General features: G+C 34.3%; 1 protein-coding gene across 1 annotated transcript; it reads right to left on the bottom strand.

The window, feature by feature from the left end:
* LOC18786295 (ETHYLENE INSENSITIVE 3-like 1 protein) lies at window positions 5,428-9,185 on the bottom strand. Its single transcript, XM_020556381.1, has 2 exons — window positions 9,028-9,185; window positions 5,428-7,896 (listed from the first exon to the last, which is right to left on the bottom strand). The coding sequence occupies exon 2, from the start codon at window positions 7,706-7,708 to the stop codon at window positions 5,903-5,905; it is 1,806 nt and encodes a 601-aa protein (XP_020411970.1). The 5' UTR covers window positions 7,709-7,896; window positions 9,028-9,185; the 3' UTR covers window positions 5,428-5,902.

Genomic DNA, 24,565 nt, shown 5'->3' with positions numbered 1-24,565 from the left:
CCATCTGCGAGTTGCATGAGGTGACATTTGAGCATCTTTTGCTTCTATCTCCTTGGGTTAAAAGTGTACGGTTTGGTGGCTACCTAACTTACAGAGTCAACCCTCAGGAAGTCACCAATATTAGCCAATGGTTCTCCAATATTCTCCATATCTATGCAAAAAGTAAGGATTACTTAAGATGGGTCATGACACAAATTGCTTTCATCTGGTGGAACATATGGAAAACCATATGTAATGTTGTATTTGAGCTCCAAAGACCATCCCCATAAGTGATGATGTATGCTACCTCAATTGTTGTAACCATTTTCCTTACTGCCCAAACTGCGCATACCCACAACAATATTCTGAAGTTGAACAACCATCAAACTACTCCCTCTGTCTGGTTACCCTTATATGGAAATACCGTCAAATTCAATGTGGATGCTATGTGGAACCTGAGAAACGGCAAGGTCAGACTTGGAATTATAATTAGAGACTCTCAATGCAAGTTCATCACCGCAAAAATAGTTCAAGCCGAGGCTTAAGCACTTCTATGGGGAAGCATGTTTGCTCAGGAGATGGGGAAAAGACATGTAATTATAGAATCGGATTCAAGGTCTGTGACTCAATGCTTAAATGGTAATATTGCGAGAGGGCCTTGGACGATGTATTCCATCCTGAACAAGTTCAAGGAGAAACTTTCCAAGTATTTTAGTTGTCATTGCTCTTGGATTCCTAGTTCAGCCAATGAAGCAGCCAATCTTTTGGCAATGAAAACGAAGGAAAGGATGCACATGGAAGTGTGGGTCATTAGACCCCCATCTTTTCGGACCCATGTTCTGAACAAAGATGGTCTTCTCTGCCGTCCAAGTATTTGGCTCCATATTTCCTGTTGGAAGGAATGGATGTGTGTTAGGCTCTGCCTATGTCCCTACTCATGTAACTCCTTTAGCTGGTTTATCTCTGGCACTAGCAGTGTTTTGCTTTTGGCACATGTTAAATTTGGTTGGTTTTTAACCTTGGGCACCATGTTGTTTCCCTTTGTGGCTGGGCCCTCTTGATTTGTAGCCTTGTAGTGGTTTCTTTGCCGCTATTGAATGAAGCACTTCAATTCAAAAAAAAAAAAAATCCACTTAAATTAAAATTTTTTTTTCTTTAGACTCAAATTCTTAGGGTAATTAACTGGAAAACAAAATTGGTAAAGAGAAACGCAAAATTTACCTAGTAATTTGCAACCATCATGGATTGAACATCATAATCTTGTGGTGAATTAGAGAAAAATTAAAACCTTGTAAAGAAGTTGAGAATAATTAATTAAAACCTTGTGACAAACATGCAAACAAAGCAATGGCACACATCCCTTGTGAAATCCTTGATCATGGTTGTGAGAACTCCATGGCCTGCAAACCGAACCTCTAATCGAATTCTTTAATTAGTATTATTGGATATTAAAGTTTAATCCCGAAATTTCATATATAGAATACATATGTATATATATTTAGTTACCTCCTCTTGTACAACCATGTGCAAAACAAACTGATTATAATTAACAAGAAACTTTTTTTTAATTTTCTGGGATCAACAACAATAAACAACTAATGAACAAACTGAGAGAGGGTAAATTTTCTATTAATTATCCACCTGTTTTGTGGAAATATAAATTTGTTAGGCTACTTGGGTGGACAAGACTAATTATAGAGTGGTGCTTAAGACCAATTAAGGCTTTTCGCTTCCTACATTCTTCGCAAATAGCCCAAATATTTTTTTTTTCCGCAATATTTTGTCAAAGCGATTGCTAACAAATTAAAAAACGACAATTGTTGTGATTATAATGTTAAAAATAGGGAGCTGATTTTTTCACTCCCTTTCGTTTTTTGTTTTTTTGTTTTGATTGAAGACAAATTTCATTAGATGAACTTCAACGGTACAATAATCAAAGACATCAACAAGACATTGGGATTTCATCTTTCCCCATAAAGTTGATGGCTTATTGGTGGTGAGGTACTCAGCCAACCCCTTGTGTCTCCCAATAGCCCATCATGGCCTTAAGCCTATGTATTTTGGGTAATGATCAAATAATATTATGTACACAACAAGGAGAGGAGCTAGAATTCAGATTTTAGGGGGCCAAAAAATTAACATATATTAGGGGTGTGCAAGATCTAATTCAATTCGGAAAATCGATTGATCCAGTCCAATTCAATTCAATTTTTATTGGTTTCAATGATTTGACTGATTGGATTGTATCCCTAATTTCAAAAATCAATATGATTGGATCAGATGACGGATTTCTTTTGTGAGAATCCAATCCAATATAGTTTGTTTCATGCTTATTTTGCTTGTGTAGGTATGTGTAATTGAAAAGGTTATAAACATTTTAAGTTATTTGATGGAGTCATGCTTAATATATAACCAGCCCCATGTAATATATAGATAATGAAAATAATTTCCTCTAGCATTTCATTTATATTTTAAATTTAAGTATATTAATGTGTTTGGTTAGATTAAACCTTTTTTTTAAAATATATATTTTGAGTACAAGTGATAGTCTAAACAAAAGGGGAGGGGGATTTCTCACACACACAGCTAAGAGGCCATGGGAGTTTGAACTGAGACCTCTAGTCTGTAAGTCAATGCCCTTTTCCATTGGGCTAGATTCCGTTGGCTTGATTAGATTAAACCTAATGATAAATGTTTCATATTTCATCATTGTCTTTTTTCATTATCAAAACCAGTCCAATTCAATATCAATTCGATTGAATTTACTTTTGATCCTATCAAATTGGAGTGGAAAAATCACAGTCCAATCTATATTGGATTGAATGCGGATTAACTAAATTACATTGATTTTGAATTGACACACACCCCTAACATATACCAAAAATATTGAAGAAAAACAAAATTCTATTGATTGCATTTAGGAAAAAAGAAACGTATATTATTAAACAATTTAAAAACTAATTTGTAATACTTATTTAGAAATATGTTAAACTCATAGTCATTTCAATTATTTTTTTTTATCAAATATTTTCAACCTATTTGGCTAGTTATCTAGTCCTAAGATTTTTCAACTAAATCTATCCAACTGTAGCCATCATTTCTTATTTTTATCTTAAAGAAACCAAAATATCTTTTAAAGCCCAAAACAAAAGACAAAAGACACATTATTATCCAAATTTAATTTATTGGGTGCCCATTAACTTAAAACATACAAATTCCTCTTAGTTTGTACAATTCATTACATTGATTGGAGGGAGGCTTATAAAATATTGGGGACGATGGCCATTGTGGGCCTGCAGGTGGCTCTGCCCCTGCACACAAATTTGTCAATCTATGGTGAAGTGTTGAAGCGATCATGGTCTAAAGCCACCGCCGTGAGGCCTTTCGGCTTTTGGTCACGTATCCCCGTCATAGATTGGATACCTGTGACCTTTTTTTTGGGTTCTGTTCAATATGCAACGCTGGTGGTGCTAATGACACAACTTTTGTGTACACATGACTGAATTTTGTTGGGCGGTACCAATCATCAATGCCAGCTACTGCTATTGTATAATTTCTCATCTCCTGCAATCACAGGGAGTCATTTCCTTTTAGTGGAGGTATTTAATCAAAATTAATTTTTTAAAAAAATATAAAAGTCTAGGTGCATTTAATCTAGACATCAATGAACTTTTATAAAGTTTATAAAATTCATACAATTATATGTGTGTTCAATCATGACTTCTAACAATTCCACAATGGTCTAGGGCGTTTGCAAGAAGTCTAACTAAAACAGACTTTATGCAATCAATAATGCTAAAGTTACCAAATTTGAATCTCGGATGAAGTGGCATACGCCACATCATCAACTTTAAATCCATTATATCTCCCACATGAATTAAAGAGTGATTAATTATTTTTAAAACAAAATTTATCTGATTAACCAAAATCCCTAGATTGATCAACACCATTACCGTATCTCACAACCAAATAAACCTTTGCACGACACCGTCCGTCGTCCTTCATCACTGCATTGATGGCCCTGCATTGAGTGTATAGCAGATAGCCATTAAAGTTTGAAAACTTAATAACTATATGCGTTGTAATGTTCTAATACGCTATTTTTTAGTACAAGCGATAATCCAAACTAGAGGGGAGAGAGTTTCAAATACGTTAGTGATAAGTTTAGAATTTTTTATTTTTATTTTTTGTTTATATGAAATGCAGGCAAGACCACAATTGACAATTGCAGAGGACCTCGATTTTTTTCTTTCTCATACACACTACTGAGGTGTCCACGGACTAGACCCTGTTTGCCAATGTATTTTTCAAAATACGATTGGTACATAGAACTTTTCTAAAATATGTATTTGAAATTAAAATTCAAATGTTTTTACGTGTATAAAACGTTTTTAAAAAAGATAGTTTAAAACCCAAAGATTTAAGAATGTAAAAGCATACACAAAATCTATAACAAATTGGAAAGCTTGAAACGGTTGAAAGTTCTAAAAATATTTTTGGAGAAGTTTTATGGGACCAGAACCTATCTCACGAGGTTGTTGGGCCCTCCCATCAAAACCTATCTTATCCAGGCTGATGTTGATTCTCATTGTTAGAGTTTTGGTAGGGTAGATGGATGTGGGTCTCATTGTGGAAACACACTATCCTATTTCGGTGTCATGTGCCCTTTTTGTATCTTTTTTTCCATGAATTATGATTTCTGTATCTCTCTTTTTCCATGAATTATGATTTCCGTATCTTTTTTTCCATAAATTAGTACATAAGGAGAGAAATAAAAAGAAAGGTAGTGATGCCGGGATAGAATAGTTTACATCACTAGAGGATTCACGTCCAATAACTGCTTGGCAATCACTTATGCACGCACGGACTCTCAGTTCATTAGTTTTCCTCATTATAAATCCAATCCTTTCAATCGATTAAAGGTACGAACATTTCTCCTTTGCTTACACGACTTGACATAGACTTTCAAAAAGAATCGAAAGTAGGGAGACTAGAGTCAACAATGGCAACTGCTCTCCAATTATCACTGTTGCCACTACTAGGTGAAAAATGACTACTTTCAATGAACTTGCCTAACATCGACCAAAACAAAAACAATTGCCCAACTTTGACCCGTTTTCTGTCTCTCTGACTTTTTTCCCCATTCCTCACATGTAAGACCATTCTGATAGATGTGACAAAATAAACAAACATCCACGGAAAACTTGAAAAACTTGGCATTTATTCACCAAACAAAAAAGCACACTTGGCTTTGAGGGGCCAGGTTAATTTGAAAGCAACAAGGTTCAGTTTCAGCTCAGCCGCGCATCCGGACGGGAGGAAGTTCCTATCTAATTTATATCACATAATTTGCAAAAAAATCAGTAGTTGGAAGTTTTATCAGACCTAACAGGGCATTGCTTATGTAAGTAGAAGAGTGCTGATATTTCTATTCGAGCTTTCCCCCGATAAACTGCGAAAGCAAGAATGAATTGTTGATAGCACAAACTGAAAACCAGTTGAGAAACAAGCAAAATGTTTCTAAGATACATGAAACCACCACATATATAGATGTCTCTGTATACATTACATAACTACATGCCAACAATGACTTTAGCAACCAGAAAATGTTTCTAACATTTCAACAAAAGTACTTGTATTAGATTGGCTTCTTTCCAGTCCTTTATTGGCCCTACCAAATACTGCACTGAGAACAACTAGACAACCTATACTTGGATGATGAAGTTGCAGCAAGAGAACCCCCAACTTCTTCTAAAAGGTCCGACAGATATAATAAGCAGCTAAACTTAAAAATAGAAGCTTCACCTGTTCAGTCCAGAACTGTATGGGGATATCCTCATTCACCCCCAACCCCCCGCCAAACAACATAATATACAGCCTTATTCAGATATTGGAGCAGTCAATATATGAAAACCCAAATTCATCAGATCCAAAATGCATCTTGCTTCAACATTGAGTCATCATTATAGTCGACTGAGTTAAGGTGAGTGCCAAAACCTAAGTTGACAGGATCATTGGGATGGTTACCATATGGAGAATCAAATAACTTGCACGGATCAAACTGAATTTCTGTGGATGGGAAAACTGAATGAAGCATAGGCAAGGAGGTCGGTTCAGACATGTTGCGTCCTATAACCAGCCCTTGACCATAGAAGTTATCCTCCATTGGAAATTGAAATTTCACCTGCTGCTGGTTGTGGTCTTCGACAACATTGAGGTTTCCAGGATTTGAGTTCTTGTTCTGCTGAACATTACTATCATAGAATGACATCAGTTGAGATATCATTTTCTGCCCATCCTCGGCTAGTCCAAGTCCTGAAGCATTAAAACTACTTGTCTGGTTCACTGGTTGTTGAATAGCTGGCTTAGGTTGAGTAATGGGTAGAGAGAAGCCCACAGGTTTGTCGTTGTTAAGATGAAAGCCTGACATTCCAAACACTTGTGAAGAATTACCCCGGTATGCACAATTCAACTGGTGATTGTTTCTTGCAGTTATGTCAAGAAAGCCTAGGCGGCAATCATGATATGGGCATTGGGGGTATTCACAGGTGTAAATCTTCTGATTTAGCATCATCTGTGGCTCTTCGGCCAGCTGCTTCCTCTTCTGACCAAAGTCTGAGTTGGTCTCAATCAGCTCTCCCTTAATCTGAGGTACCATCCTCTCTCTTTGTCCAGCTGTTCCAATATTGAAGTGATTAACAAGAGGTTTGCAATCCTCTACTTCAACATTTTGTTCATCATCCACCCCTTCAACATCATAATCACTGGTACCGCTGATTGTAAAAGACCCACTCCCAACAGCTGATGGAGGGGGACATCTATCAGGATACAACCTCCGGGCCAAAGCTTCCTCCTGGTTTATAATGGCTAGCCAAGTAGCACTCTCCTTGGCAGTCATTTTGTCCTGCAAACATTTAGACTGACGAACAAGCTTGCGGATCTTGGAAATATCAGGTGACATGTGCTTTATCACAGCCGTGAGAACACTCACCTTCCAAGCCTTCTTCAAATCATGAGGCTTCTTGTATGGGGGAGGACCCTGATCCTTTGGTAAATTTAATTGAGGCCACCATTCCTCATTACCAGTAGGCCACCAAGGTGGGGCAACACCCTTCTCCAATGGAAAACGTCTTTGGGGTGGATCACAGTGCTGCATCAAAGCTGACAAAAGGGAACCAAGAGTTGTGTCTTGGAGCTCCTGTAAGGTGTGAGGAGTGGATGCCACCGCACTGCAGTCTTCATTTTTCCCAGGGATTGAATGATCTGCCTGATACTTGGAAATTGCAGCCGGGCCATTACGATCAAACCTTACTTTTTCCTTCCACCACTCTCGAAGATTGTCAGATGCACCACTCACTGGTTTTCCTTTTTCCGGGATAATCCCATAAACAAAACCCTGAGCTTTGCAAACTTCCATCATTTTCAGCATATATTTCAGGATTCCATCTTGTGCCCGCGACATCTTCTTCCTCCGAGCTTGTTCCTGTGATTGACGCTGCCTTGCATTGTCAACTCCTTCCTTTCCCTTACTTTGTTCTTTAAGTCGCTTCAATAGCATCCGATCTCTCCACATCCTCCTCTCAAGCTCATCAACATCCATTTCTTCATCACTATTATCCTCCTCTGCTGTTGCCTCTGGGTCATGCTCTGGAGCTGCCTCTCCTTCCCCAGGAGGAGCCGAAAGGAAATCAAGATTACCACAGAAACCCATTTCTTCAAAGATCCCCATTTAGCACCGACAAAGAGAACAGCCCTGATTATATATAAGAAAATAAAATTGAGCAATTAAATGCAGTCCAAGTCAACTTCACCACCGCTCTGGAACTCTTTAAAAGATTTCCAATCTTGCGCACAGATATTAGCTTTAAACTTCTTATGAGCCAAGGTTTCTCAATAAAGGATACTCAACCCAAACTTCTGCAAATGAATAAATTATAAATAAGTCAGTTCAATCCCAAAGTGTCACGTATCATAGATCAGGTAAATTGAACTCGCAATATTAACTCTAATTGAATGAAAGGAAAAACAAGGGAAAGTAGATATTTCATAAATAAGGAGTAATTACAAATAGAAAAAGTACTTGGACAGAAGCACCTAGACATGCCATACATTAAATTAGCATGAAACCAACAACGAATGCAAACAAACGAAGTGACGCAACAGATCTCCATGTTCTTACACTAAAAGAACCCAAAGAAAACCCTAGAACATAGGCCTCATCACTAAAAGCAACAAAATAAGTTACGAACCAAAACAAAAGATAAGGTTCTCGAATAACCGAGAAAAAAGAACAAAAAACAAAAACCAAAAAAAATTCATCAGTGACGCGAAAAACATGAGATCATTACAATAAAAACTAAATTTAAGTTACATGTACATACCCTGCAACTGCAAAGGACCACTAAAGCAGAAAGAACATGGAAAACTTCCCCCAGATCCACCATCACCGGATTCATTTTGTAAAAAATAAAAAAAATAAAAACCATATTATTGATTTTTTTTTTTTTTTTCTCCTTTTGGTTTACACAAACTGTTATAAGCTTAGAACGCAGGTTTACAGCATATATTTCACCAATCTAAACAACATAATTCAATTATTATTTTCTTCCATTATTTAATATAAATTCAGAAATTCAGGGTAGCCCTCTTTTGGATCAGAAGGTTGTTCAAAGCTGTCCGTCCCATCCAGATCCAAACATATCCAATCCAAAATTCACAAACAAAAAATTAAAAGAAGTAACACGAAAATTAAAAAGATCAGCTAGAAAGAAAAAAAAAATGGTTAAAACGCAAACCAGGACCTGTACCTAAACGAACTACAAAACAACAAGGCACACCAAACAAAACCCAGAGAAAAACTATTACTAAGAAAAGAACCAGATAGTGGAGCATATCAGATATAGCATCAGCACAAAGATCAACCATCAAAACCAATGAAAAATCACAAGATTGAGAACAAAAATATATATTTATAATCAATTCTGTAGACCAGAAGACAGAGAAATGAAACGAGTACTTCAAATAAAAAAGCAGAAAGATGAGAGGTACCTGATTGATGGATATCATGTGTTAATAGGAGAGCATTGAAGCTCCTCAAGCACCCTCTGATTGCTCAGAGAGAGTCAGAAGAGAGAGAATTTAGTGGATTTTCTTTCCCTTTCTTAATGGAGGAAGAAAATGAGAGAAAAAGATAAGAGTGGCGACTGCAGGGAAGGGACAGAAGATAGGAAGAAGCAAAGGTGACTTTTTATTTAACTAGAGTCAGGTTACGTTTTAACCGCGGTTAAGACGTGGGAGGCAACCTTTTGGTTTTCCCTTCGCATATGAAAAGCTTTTTAATTGTGGTCGGGATTCTCTTCTGTGCACTTCCTCACACTGAAGTCATTGGTGCTTCAACCAAACAACCATGTTACATCCCATCATGTGGTCACAAGATTATTCCATGGTCAATTCATCTCATTGAATTGAATAAAATTTAAGTTTTACTTATTTTATCGGTGATTTCAATACTTTTTTCTTATACAAGCGATATTGAAGAATACAGCGCATAAACGTTTTAGTAGTCTTCTTATTATTTATTTATTTTTAATATTTATGAATCTCAAACTCGCACCATACAATTTTTTTTTTTGGGTGTAAAAAGGAAAGAAATTAACTATGTATATTAAAAATTTTCTTTTATGTACATCTGCGCATTTCGGAAATTGTTACGTAATAGTTAATTTTGATATGAAATTTGTTTGTTGCCTATAAAAGAGAAATATAATGGGAGACTTTGGAAAAACCCAAAGGAGAGAGAAAATTTTTAAAAGAAGCAAAAATGGACAAAATTACCCTTATTTATTTTTTAATTTCCTAAGAAATCCTTTACATTTGCATGTCTTTAGTTTGAAAGTTGAGAGGTTATTCTGTCTTTTTTGAAAAAGCCTGAAAAAGCTTTGGCTTTTTCCAAAAGTGAAAGTTTTTTTATGGGTAAAACCTAAATTTACTAAATATAATCACATATGCGCAACGGTATGTTTAAGTCTAATATGCATTCTGATATAATTGGTATGCATACTTATTTGCTTTCATTTTGTAAAAAAAAAATTACATCCAATGGTCTATATATGATTAACAACTAAGATTCTATTATTTATGTTAGCTATTATTGATTTTTTTTATTTTTTATAAAACCATTATTTCATCAAAGTTGTCAACGTATGATATTTGTTTTTGTGTTCATTTTTTTAAGGTTTAATTGCTCTAGTTCCCTTTTAAAGTATGGTCAAATCTCACATTGCCCTGTGAATCTCAAATTGACCCACTTTGATCCCTGAATTGATGTTTTGTGTCTCACTTTGCCCCTTACTATTAAATCTTTTAATAACTCCGTTAAAAATGCTAACATGACACGAGCGAGACCCACTATTTTGCTAAAATACATACCACATAAGTGCTATGTGTGCAAAAACATAATAAAATATTTTATTTTAAAAAATAATGATTTAAGATAAACAATAAATAATAAAAATAATGTTTTTAAATGTTTTATTGTTTTAACGAAAAAAAAATTTCAATAAGCCAATTCCCACCCAAAGACCGCCCCTCCTTCTACGTCAAAACTCAATAGTCACCACTATCACTCCCAAGCAAGATACAGCCACCTCTTCTGAACTTCTTCCACTCACAGCCACCCCCACCTCCAACAACCACCTACATGTATCCAACAACCAACTTCATCTTCATCGTAGACAAAGAGGAGTGCCCAAACCCAAATATGATAGGTATGCGGACTCGTACTCACTAATGAAGGCATGCTCCAGCTTTTCTTCTCCTAAACTTGGCTTAGCATTTTTAACTTAACGGGCTTAATGGTAAAGGGCAAAGTGAGACAAAAAACATTGGTTAAGGATCAAGGTGAGTCACTTTGAGTTTCAGGGGCAATATGAGATTTGACCATATTTTCACGGTGTATTAGAGAAATTAAACTTTTTTTTAAAAATTATTAAGAAAAATTAGGGGAAATAACATAGGAAAGATGGGTGGGATTTTAAGAAATTCTATCAAACGAGCACATGAATATAAGTCTCTCTTGCAAATTTGGATTAAGCTAGTTGACCAAGTTAGTGTGCCGACTAGGGACGGACCTAGAAAGGTACTAACCTGGGCTATAGCCTAGGTGACTTTTCTTGTCTTTCCATCAAAATTACATGTAGCCCACCTCTGCTAGCTAGAAGGTTAAAAACAATGTAAACATAGTGTGAAATTAAAGTTAGCTGCTTTTTTTTTTCCTTTTGAAAATATTGGAAACTTTACCTTGGACTAATTATGCTCTACGTCAATTCTAAGTTGATAAACACGTGATCAACTATTTTTAGATTTTTTGGAAAACCATTCATATCACTAGCTTTCCTTTTCTTCATACTATAGCTAAAAGAATTACTTCCATTTCATTTTGTCATAGAGTTCCTATGAGAAAACTAGTCAAAGGCTTTTATTATCATGAAATAGAGAAAACTATGATAATAATTTTGGTGCTCTTGCTTGTATGAATAATGAATTATCGATCAATGAGATTTAATGAATTAATTAGTTGCTGACATGTTGGCTTGAATATATTATTCAATAGGTTATACTTTTATAATGTCGGATCAACATAAAAACCTAAGAGATCAAAGATTCTTTAGAATTTTTTTGTTATCAATGAAATTCACTCGTATCATTGAGTTTTCTGTCTTCTTAGTAGGTTTGTACGTCAGGTAAATTTAGCTCACCCCATTTTGAAATCATGAGATCGTCCTTGGTGCCGACACCATTGCACCGAAGTTTGAGTCATCCTCCTCCTAGATTATAGTAATTTATAATGTCACATTGTCAAAACAAACAAAAAAAGCCCTTTTTTTGGCAAGATGATGCCAAATCAAATTGTAAAATAGATAGATTTCTTTAAATAATAAAACTTAATCATAATAGAGCAACTTTACCATATAGTCTTGTTGGCTAGTCATTTTCTAATTTTGGTTAATTCCACACATGTGAAAACTAAATTCGTTATTTATGTACATCACAATGCATTAAATATGCCAACGTTACCGAACACAATAACTTGATTGATTGTAAAGCCTAGTCTTCAAGGTAGAAGTACCCGAGGTCAAGAGGTGTTCATTCCTTGGCCGTGTGATCGTTTGAAGAAGTCCAAATCCAATGTATTCATCGAATATCAATTACACATTGTGGATTTCTTTTATTATTAATTGAAATACGAAAAATGTTGTTTTGAATAATGGTCTCATTAAATATAGTTTACTTAACTCATTTGTGAGATGAGATAAGTGATCTAAAGAAGTTAGATCCATGAAACCTTTTCATATAACTCACACCCTAAAGAGTTTATGGTCATAAGATTGTCAACTGGGCATTAACATATCCATAAAGACTAGTATACATTGTATCTGTTCAATTCAGAGGATGACTGGTCTCAAATCATCCGTGTGGGTGACATTAATGGGTATTCACTAAAGAGTGAATCCATTGAACGTGATAATCAAAAAAGGATTGTATGGAAAGTTTTAGTTACATGTCAAACAAGATCTCTAAGTTGCTATAATATAAATTAGTCTTTAGACTTGAGGCTCCACTGTTATCTTATGAAAGCGTTGTTGATCTCAAATCATGCAATCTTATGGATATGGCTCAAGGCATGGTTGTGATCATCGATTAATCTATGAAGGCATGTGAGTGTACAACAAGAAATCTCTACCTTCAATATAGATTTAGAAGTCTTTGGCCAAAGCAATAGGTATGAATAAGAATTTTGATTCGAAATGAATAAGAATCTTGATTTGAAATGAATAAGAATCTTGATTCGAATCATACTTGTATGAATTATTTAAGCTTGGGATTCATATCATGGGCTTGACATGTCTTCCAATTGAAGAGGTTCTCCACCTTTTCTATATTGGCTTGGGTAATCATGATATTTTTGCTACACATCACTCAGACTTGTGAAAGCTTTGAGAATTAACCACAATACTGTTCTCACAAAAGGTAGAATTAAAAGGGAGTTTTAATTTACAATTGCTAAAGAAAGAATTCAAATCACCCATGGATTCACCTGTTAGAACCTAATGGATCACATACATAATGTGGAAGTTAAAGATGATGAGCATGAATTAATTAAGTTAATGGAGATTAATTAAATAATTGGATGGGGAAATTGCATTGGACTTCAAATTTTATTTGAGGTTCATGGTCTACTGGGCTTGGACATATTGGGCTTGTAACACAAGTTATACATGACAACTTAACCACGAGGCCTAAAGTTCCAATGAAACCACGAGGCCGACCACACAAAGAGGAAGAGGGAACGAAGGGCTTTCTTATGTGCTATATAAACATCACGTAGCCTCCAAGCACATTAGGTTTTTATACTTTGAGAGGAAGAAGTTACTAGCATATGTTTCTCTCCATGATGCCATCATTTCATCCATTATCCATCTCAGTGGGTGAAGTTAGAAGGCACAGTCAAATGATGGGTTGCAAAACTCAATTAGGGTAGCATGGAATGGACTTGAAACATTTGTGTAGTTTAACCTATTTACCCAAAAATAAAAAATAAAAAAACAAAAAACCGAAGTGCTTCATTTACATTTTTACAATGATTAATGAATACAAAGTGCTTGAATACACACGATCATCAATACAAGTTCATCATTTATCAAGTTTGTTTGTGTTGAAATGGACAAGTTATACTTCTCTTCCAAATGTTGGACGATGTCTCACGTTCGAAGCCCCCCCACCCAATGATCAAAAAAATAAAGAAACTATAATCATATAAGAATCGAGATGTATGTCTAGAAAATTCACTATTTTACATTTTGGATTGAGTCACAAAAGTAAAAAACTTGAAATGTGGTCAACTTAGATTGAACTATTTATAGTTTATTGTTATAGTACTGGAAATTATTTAATACATAATCCATACCCTTAGTAATAGGTTTTGAGAAGCAAGTTGTATTCTCCAAATAGTAAAGATGAATGATTGTCAATTAAAGAAAGTACAATATTGAAATTACTAGAAGGAGAGAACATAATCATGTCGGTTTTGAGGTTTAGTTTTGACAATTTGAAATCACCATGGTTGAAAACAATTTGATTTCTTCCCATTAATCTTTATAAAAAAAGAAATAGGGTTTCTCTTGACAACTGATTGTATCAGTCCCACATCGGTGAGAGATGCTTTTGTCACACATTTTATATACACGAATGTTAGAAGTTAAATCGCCAAGCCAAGTAGCGTGGGCTTATGACTCAATGTGAGGCCAATAAGGATGGACTTGGAAGGGTGTAAAGTTGCGGCGCACGTTCGAATGTCGAAGGGGCTTAGTGGACTCTTGTTGGCATGCCACTCATAACCCTAGGAGACACCGTTAAATAAAGCGATTATGCTATGAGGTAGGAAGACGATACAGATAAGGTCCCGCTTCCAGGCAATAAGTGGTAGAGTGCAACTTCTTTGCACATGTTTGTGTAGAGCCCGTTGGCTTATCAAAGCAATTGGGACGTCATACTGCTTCATTCCTTCGGAATGAGTTGTAACTAGCTGACAACCCTCTAGCCCCGCTCTTCATTCCAACTTCCATCTTTTAAGGTTCAATTTTGCTTATTTGAAATTACTATTGTATCCTTTTTTTTCGTTTTAGTAGTTAAATGATGTGAAATTTTTTATTTTTATATTTATAAGCTTCATATGGAATTTCTTGATGAATAATTATTTTTTAAACAAGAAAAAACAAATAGCTCTAAGTCTCTCATTATGTGTTTTGTTTTGTTTTTATTTTAAATCTACTAACTACTATTTTATTCATTAACTATTTTTCAGTTTTAAAAATGAGTTATTTATAAATAAATAAAAACCCCAATGCCATGGCCAATCTCGACATGGACCCATAAAACATATGAAGACTGCATAGATTTTTAGGTAACTAATTTGGTCTGATTGAGGGTGCCTTATCTCTCATTAGAACACAATTTTCCACCCAATAAAAAATAACACATGTACAAGGGATATGTATCAAGATGAATCGTTCTTGAAGTTGTACCCGAGAAAGTAGCATTCACCTAATCATGCATTGATTAGGTGTAGCAATGTCAGTCCAGGCACCAGGGTAGGAAGAAACCGCTAGTTTACACAAGATATCTCGGGCGACACATTGGGCTAAGGGAGAAGATAAGACCAACTCTTGATAGTGAATAACCAAACTATACATAAAAAGCGTCAAAACTCATCTCCTTCATGTAGAGTAAGGAAAGTATATACATCACCTACAATTTAAACGGATAATTGGCACATAGTTGTTTTTACCCAATAATTCATGACCAATGAAGGAACTGTAAGAATACATCTCTAGCAGCATACCAACATTAAATAGGATTACAACTTGGACAGAACAAAACACAACAATAAATTACCCACGACAGAAAGCAAACATAATTAATATAAGAATGATATTCTACTCTCTTCAAATACCAAAACGTTCTAGCTATCAATAGGCCAAGCACAAAATAGAACTCAATGATTTGTGAGAGCAGGGACCAGTTATATTTATGTTAATCAATCTCCAAAAATATATCACCCATTACAGATAGAGTTGGTGCTTAACACAGACTAATAAGCATAAGTAATTGAGTCCTTATTGAACATAAATAACAAAGTCTGTCAAAACTAGAAGACTAGTTACAATTGATAACATAAACCCTATTATCTTGATTAAATACAATAAAACATACTATGTCATTATGCCAACTCACATAAGTCATCTTACATTCTCCCACATGAGTGTAGCTTAATCATATTGGCTTGTCATATCAAATCAAGGCAATAGTGATCACTGGGTTTACCAAAACATCAATGTACTTCTAAAACATCTGTCAAAACTAGTGCATGTGTAGAACTTTAGAAAAATTGACACAAATTCAACTATACCAGTACTCAAAGATCACACACACACACACACACACACACACACCAACCAGAAACACAATGCCGCAGACATAACAATAATATGTGAAGAGTTAGGTACCTGATCAACTATCACATTTTTTGTCCAAACAATGGAGTTATATAAAAACCTCCCATAAGTATTTCCTTGAAGGAAATTCAAGCTTGAACAAAAAAACAAAACAAAAAATCTTTGCAAAGTAACAACATGAAAAGAAGGAGATGACAATTTTTCTCAAAATGATTATTCAATGAATAAAGTAACTGTACCTATCTTCAAGTTCAACAGGATTTGCTTGAAACCTACCCAATAAGATGAGTGCAAATGAAAGTCTTGCTATGCATATACATACATATATGTACTATACAATGAAATGATGAAGTGTGACCATTGAATTTTTCCCAAATTTTGGAAAGGGAAACCAAACACCTTCCATATTTTCCATTTTCTAAAAAGTAAACGGTCAAACCAATGTAGCTTGTTTCCAAAATCACAAAGAAATTTTGTAAAACAGCTTGTTGACAAAATAATATTAAACAAATTACTACAAGCTAAAGATGCAAATAAGCAACTACATTGTCTCTTATTTATATATGAAACAAATTGTGAATATTAAGAAACTTATTACTTCCTAGCACTCTAAATTAAAATCTTAATCATGTGAAGTAGTTAGGTTGTTTTATTTTATTATGTAAGACAAAATCTTACATAATGAGTGGCTATGATTGAATTCATGATAGTAGGCCCGGTAAGGAGAGAAAGCGCTCCTCGTCCTTCACATTTGTGTTGTACTTCTCATCTTTGTACCAGTGTTGCAGCCCCACTCACACAAATGCATATCATAATATGATGTATTTAGACATCTCATGAAGTAGTGGCTGCATCTAGTACCCTTCTTGAAATTTTATTTCTAAAAAAAAGGAACCTATTATATATTGCACAACCTCTTTAGTTTTCCCTTCACCTCATCAACCTTTAGATACTACTTTCTTTAAACTTGTTTAAAACCATGAAGAGACTTCTAATTTTCACTCATAACTCTCTTTCCCCTTTTCAACAAATCCTCGAGGATGCTACTAAAGATCTCTTCCGTAAGATCCCCTTTTTAACTTCTGAATGTTGATAAAATTCAAGGAAATGACACCAAGTATTAAAGACTTATTAGATTTCATAGAAACCATTACAACAGAAAGCTATGATATAAGGTTTTTTCTTGTATTCAAAATATAGAATACGGTTTCACCTTTGGGCAAGAAACTATTATGAGAAGTTTTTGCATAGCCAAGCATAAATTCACAAGAAACAAAACTACAAATTCCAACACCTTTATGCAAGATGAAATTTATAACTTTCAAGTTCTACATGACTCACTATGCATTAGTTTATAATAGAACGTAGTAGACAATTTCTTTGGAAATCAACCTACTATTCATATCCCATAAACTACAAATATGAGTTTTGTAAACAATCTTTTCAGAACAACAGCAAATACACAACTTTAGTAGATTATTCAATTGGTCGAAAATAATTTTATACATCTATCAAGTTTGTGAATGACAAACTGAATTTCTTTTAGTAATTTAAAAGAACCAAAAGGGCCACCAACCAACACAATTGAATCAATCAATCAAAACATGGTGTTTGATAATGAATTAGAAAACACAATAACTGTCACATAATTGAATTGAACTCATAAAATAATTTTAGTGACAATTTTCATCATAATTGCATTCTCCAAACAAAATCAATATCAAAACTCTGCATTAAAAACTCCTTTTATGTTGCACCAAGTTAGTTACATGATAATTATGCGGAAAATCAATAAAGATCAAATATCAAGTTAGTAAAAAATTGAAAAGTAAATAATTCAATTCAATTCAAATTGATAAGAAAAAAGATACAATAAGATACATTTTTTTAAAAGAACAATTAACTATTCGAATTTAGTTCCGCTACATAATCAAGAGATAGGTTTTCTATTATATTACCATGCTAACAAAAGTACTAGATTTACTAAAACTAGAAGGTAAATTTTGCTTTGTCTGAAAACAAACTATATAAGGACATACAATAGTATATAATCACATTACAATTTTGTTTTAGAATTTAGATACCAAATGAATCGATAGCAAGGCATTCTTAGTGCGGATGCGAAAACTTTCAAGATATGTTGCAGTCTTGTATGTTATTTCCATGTTAATGTCATAAGTAAAAAAAGTTGCATAAAATACCAAAATGACATTTGATTATTGTGCAGAACTTTCCAAAATGCAACAATTGAAAAAACATGAACAACTATAATCTAATTCAATCTTCATTTAGTTCTATAGAATTATTGAATTGAGTTTTTATATGGAAGAGTCAAAATAGTCCATTTTCTTCCAATATAGAGCTTTGCGGCTCTGTCTTGCTTGTTGCTATCTATATAAAAATAAATGATGATAGTATGCAGATCTGGCACCTAGAGATAGTGAGAAGGAAGTTCCCAATCGATAATTAGCCGAACTTATAGAATCCAAGCTATAAGCTTACACAAGACAAAAGTAGAATCCCAAATCTATTGTACAATCCAAAAGAGATATGAGATAGCTTAATCAATTTACAAGTTCAATTAAAGTTTCTTTAGTGCATAAGAAAGGAGAACAGATAAAACAAATCAATTGACAAACCTAAGATTTGATACTAATTGAAAAATGATGCAATCAAGCACATACATATTTAGTAGCATCTCAGTCACATTAATATAATGCGTAAAACTCAATGAGAAAATATATATAAATAAAATTACACCTTATGTCATAGGCTGACAATATTCATGAGTGACATTAGTGATAAATAACAGAATAGTTAGTTTGATACTTAATAAGCCAACATCAAAATTTGAATTTATCTCATGGAATGACACATTCATCATAGGCATTATTGATGAATATAGTTGGTTTTATGCATAAGAAACCAACATCAAAATTGAAATGTGTCAATACTAGATATATTGACTCAAATCATGAAAAAGACTCATGCGAAGTTAGTTCATTATAGAAAAGAACTAATGCATACATAGGAACATGAAAAGAAGAAAACAATTAAACTATAACATCAGCTAACCGAAAGTGAATTTGGTAAGTCCTATTTCTGCACGAGGCTTAAGTACACTAACTGAAAGAACTCATGGTATAAAGATTCTGACTTGTGCCAAGAAGCTAATTAACCCAAAAGTATGCACACAAATAATAATAATAATAATAATAATAATAATAATAATAATACTCATAAAAAGAATCATAGATAAAATTAGTTTCTTATCTCCATCGACTACAAAACAAAAAGTTGGATTGACAAAATACAGGATGAGAAGAAGTCAAAATAGACAACATAAAAATCTAAAAACAAAAGCAACACATTTGAAGTATTGAGTAATCATTTTGAGTCAAATCCACTTCCAATACAATTTTACGAGGTGAGCAACCCCAAATTCACAACCAAAACCAATCAAGAACCAAAATTTTAAACCAGAAACTCAAAACCCAAATCCAAAGTAATCTTAAGAGATTGAGTTGTTGAAATAGATACTACACCATAAACCAAAATAAATTTGGTCAATGAAATCATAAATAATTGCTGAAGCAAAACCAGAATAAAAAAAAAAATCATAAATCTTCTAGCCGATATGTTAATATCAAAAACAAAACCCATGTAATTTTATCTAACCCTAATTTTGAGTTTCATTGAAGTGTAATAAAAAACGGAACCCTAAGGATGTTGAATTGGCTCTGATACCCCATGTAAGAATATATCTCTAGCAGCATACCAACATAAAATAGGATTACAACTTGTACAGAACAAAATAAAACAATAAATTACCCACGACAGAAGGCAAACGTAATTAATATGAGAATGATCTTCCACTCTCTTCAAATACCAAAATGTTCTAGCTATCAATAGGCCAAGCACAATATAGAACTTGATGATTTGTGAGAGTAGAGATCAGTTCTATTTAAATTAATCAAACTCCAACAATATCTCACATATTACAGATAGAGTTGGTGTTTAAAACAAACTAATAAGCATAAGTAATTGAGTCCTTATTGAACATAAATAAAAAAGTTTGTAAAACTATAAGACTGTTTACAATTGATAACATAAACCTTATTATCTTGATTAAATACAATTAAAAATTATATGATTATGCCAACTCACATAAGTCATCTTATAGGAACGACCATGACCAACCCATTGAAAGACAAGGGACTACTATATAATCAGCGATCCTATTGACCATGCAAAGCCCTCTAAATGTGAAATGGATACTTGACGTGCCTTGGAGATAAATGGATACCGCGTTGTTGTACTTGTTTCCTTAAATCATCCATTTCAATATCACACATATCTCTTTCAAAATTTGTTGACTCTTGGCTGTTTTGGGTTTGGTGACCTCCACAACACCCGAGCCTCCCAACCATGATCGGAAGAACTCTTATACCAGTTATACCAAATAAATGGAGAATAAGAGAGAAATCACAAGTGAACACTCAAAGATAAACAATGCGCCACTTTAAGGAATCCACCAAATGTATAAGAGCTAAGTAATAGAAGAAACATTTCTTCTCAAAAGCCAAAGGTTATAAAATTCATTCCAAATATGAATGCCCCATCCCATAAAAGCGGCATTTAAATAGTGTGGCCATGGACCAACCATCCATAAATAGGTTAATCCTTATAAATAACCATACATGTAGCAAGACTTGGAAAAATGCATATTAATCCCAAAGTCATTCTAGATGTATTGTAAATATTAAATAACTTAATCTAGATACATGCTTAGATTTAATGTAAAACTAAATGCAATGAAGGAACTTTGAATAAGGCTGCTAATAATGACGATGAGTGAACTGTGCAATAAATGAACCACGAACTCTCTTAATTTCTTGGACCAAAAATCTCATGTCATGTTCGTTATCCACTCAACCCAAATCATAATTGTCCTCATTTGGTTGAATATAACTGAGGACTACTTTATCTCCCCTTGATTGAGTGAACCTAAGGAGGGAGTCGAGATCCCCACACTACATAGTAAAGAGGAGCAATTGTAGACCCATATCTCCTAGCCCCGTGATTGAGGGTTGTTGACCACCTAAATTGTGCCACTTTTCTGCCATTGGTCGAATCTATCACGTCATTTTTTTCCCCAAGTGTAGGCATGACAAGATGATCATTATGCTCCCCTTAATCATGAAAATCATGTCCCTCTAGTTAAAAAAAGGGTAATAGATTTTTTATTCACTAACATTCTACTTAAATTCTCTCCCATATAGACCTTCAGTCTGGCATCAGAAAGACGTTGGTTGGCACCACACCGGCGCCCTCTTAGATGACTTATTCCTTATGCTTATGTGTATAAATTTCATACACTTAGCCAGGTTTTACCATTTCATAACCTTATGTTGACCATTTGATTCTACTCGTCAACACAGACAACTACACTTTTTCAGGCTGAGAAAGAATGATTATCACATGATAAGGTTTAATTGTAATATTTAAATTCAAAAATAAAATTCAGAAATAATTTATGAAATGAGCAAAGCTAATGCCACAAAACCATTAAGTTTAAGTTAGAGGGGCTTGAAAGTCGATTGGTTAATGCTATACTTCTTCTTTTAAACAATTTATGTCACGCTTATGTTCGATCGGTGTTGGGCTCCCATGATATAACGATCATGTCCTTACACTAGTAGCACTCCAAGCCATAATCATATGTAATCCATTTAATAAACAAGTTGTGTTCATGTTTAACATTCTTGACACGTTTATTAAATGGGTTATTTTCAAGTTGAGTGATTATCTCGACATACCATGATCCATTGCCAACCCTACTAATAGTGGCATGCTTGTATCCAACATAATCTCTTGGATTATTACCAGGATTAGGGGGGTTTTGGGTAACACTTTCTATTCATTTTCATTCATATACTTGTCTTTGCAACCATACTAAATGAAACATGGATAGTTTATGTGATCCGATATTTTTCTTTTTTGAATAAAAAAAAATACAATCAAAAAGAGGATCACGTACGGATCCAATTTCCAAACATGTTAAATTTTAGTCTAAACGAAGAAGGAAAATTACAAAACTAAATACAGGAGTGATCGTAATTATTTTCTAAATGAGCTAAATTATCACCTACCATATTTGCTTCTTGATATATATGGTGCAGACTTATAACTGAATAGTTGAGAAAGCAAGTGCAAAATATGGTAAGTCTAGCATTACCCTTTCTAAATGTTCAACAAGATATTCAAAAAAGCAATTTTGCATATCCATTATTTTCTTCTAAGTTATTTGCAAATTAATAGCATTAAATTAAAATATGAAAAAATCAAAATGCTAAGAGTTATAGATATGGAGTCCTGCTTCTACAAATTTCCTAAAATTTATTTTGATGGCTCAGTTTTTACTAATGGCAATGCTAACACTGATTTTGTTATAAAAAAATCCTTATGATATTGGAATTCTTACTGGTATCTTTCCTGGTGGTATAACATCTGTTTTGCAAGCTGAAACATTTGCATCTCAATTAATGAAAAATATTTTAATTGCTTCCACACAAATTTTGTTAAGATCAATGGTAAAATATGTTATTAAGAAGGGGACACTAGAGGCATGGAAAGTAAAGTGGTTTTTTTACTTGGGTAAAAAGGTTATTTTTTCTTGGTTAAAGGGTTGAACAACTAGTTTTTGTAATTAAAAATATTTTGTCTAAAATAATACAAATGTAAAACAATTACTTTATTTATTGATGTGGCATGCCACATTAGTTGCTAGATCGCATGCCACGTCAGATAGTATGAAAATGAGGTATAAAAATGTGGTAAGTCTAGAATTATTGATGATGGATGAGTTAACGTCAGTGCAAAGCATATTTGTTTCTTATTTCCCAAGTTTTCCATCTAGTAGTAAAAAAAATTCTAGAAACAAAGGTGAAACATTATTCAAATGGAATCCAATCTATAGTAGGAATTTTATCAGGTGGACAATAAATACCAAAAGAATTGCTTTTAGAATAAGTACATTTTATTAGAGGAAGAGAAATTCCATTAATAACCCAAGAACATTACATAAGAGCTGGCATGTTAATAATGGCCCCATTAAAACATTCTTAGGAAACCATATGGGATAACCTCATGTAAGAAAAAAGTACCACACATTTAGCTAACTAAAAATAGAGTCCCAAACAAAAAATCTAAATACAAAACAGTCACCTCTAAAACAAAACTACCACACCAATAAACACAAACTAAGAAAACCCATCAAAAAAGCACACCAACACCTCTCTGGTTCTATCAAAAAGGCCTCATATGTAAACATAGTCATTTGTACAACGCAAGATTTGTTCAGCATGCAATGGGTAGAACCAAAAGAACTCCAAAATGAACAACCCACATATGCAAAAACAAAAGAAACGAACTGAAGCAAAATGAACCAATCAAAAGAGCACACCAACGCCTCTCAAATTTTGTCAAAGAATATCTTTTTTTGTAAACATAGTCCTTTGTACAACACGAGATTTGTTCAACATACAATGGGCAGAACCAAAAGAGCACCAAGACAAACAATCCGCATGAAAAAAGAACAAAGGAAAAAACTTAAGCAAAATGAAACTCATCGAAAAAGCACACCCGCATCTCTCAGATTCTGTCAAAGAAGACCTCCTATGTAAACATAGTCATTTGCATAGCGCGGAAGTTGTCTAATATGCAATGGGTCAGAAACAAAGGAATACTAACACGAACATCCATAAAAACAAAACACAAAATAAATAAGAACAACCTCGGGACCCAACTTGATCCCATGTCGGCCTCTTGTCTTGAAGAAGAAAACTTTAGTTTACCGAAGGTTCATCGGATGCCAAGCCCACAAAAGTTCCAGCAGATAATTATCAGAGAGACCTTGAAGACCCCTCGAGGCTGGTCTCCTCTGCCTTGTTAGCAAAGCCATAGGGACCCAATCGACGCTGACCATTAAAATCGACGCCATTATCGATCATATGCTTACCTCCATCGTCAATTCCTACACACACTTCTGTTTCCCACCACAAATCAAGATCTAAACGGAGGCCGCCCAACTAGCAGTCACTACTCTAGCTTTGTCTCGATTTGTAAGCACATGCACTCCCAAACGAGCGGTCAATATCATCGAGAGCCACTTCCTCATCTAGATCAGACAGCCCCATAGAGAAAAAAAAAAAAAAGACAAAAAAACCGAAGCCCAACTTTGTACGTTGAGAACAAAAGCACACAAGCCACATCAGAGGAAGACCTTGGGAAGGAGGGTCTCGAATCCAAATCACAGACCCTGGGATTGAGAACAACCAAACCAAGAGCCCATGAGTGAGTAATCTAGACGAGGAACACAAGGAGCTGACGCAGCCCTCCCCACAGAGAACAAACGAGTTAAAACCACGAGACCTAATACACCAAAAAGAACCCAGAGAGACAATCATAGAGGACTGAGAGAGACAGCGCATAAAATGGATCAAGAAAACTAGAGAAAACCCTAACCTTAACCGTCAATAGTTTTGGCTCTCCTCGCTTGAATGAGAACGACC

The sequence above is a fragment of the Prunus persica genome, chromosome G2 (genome assembly GCF_000346465.2).
Source record: "Prunus persica cultivar Lovell chromosome G2, Prunus_persica_NCBIv2, whole genome shotgun sequence".
NCBI lineage: Eukaryota > Viridiplantae > Streptophyta > Magnoliopsida > Rosales > Rosaceae > Prunus > Prunus persica.
This window is presented reverse-complemented; position numbering and strand designations above follow the sequence as displayed.

Bases quoted from the DNA above. Each gene is read 5' to 3' on its own strand.
- LOC18786295 (XM_020556381.1), bottom strand. From the start codon at position 7,708: ATGGGGATCTTTGAAGAAATGGGTTTCTGTGGTAATCTTGATTTCCTT.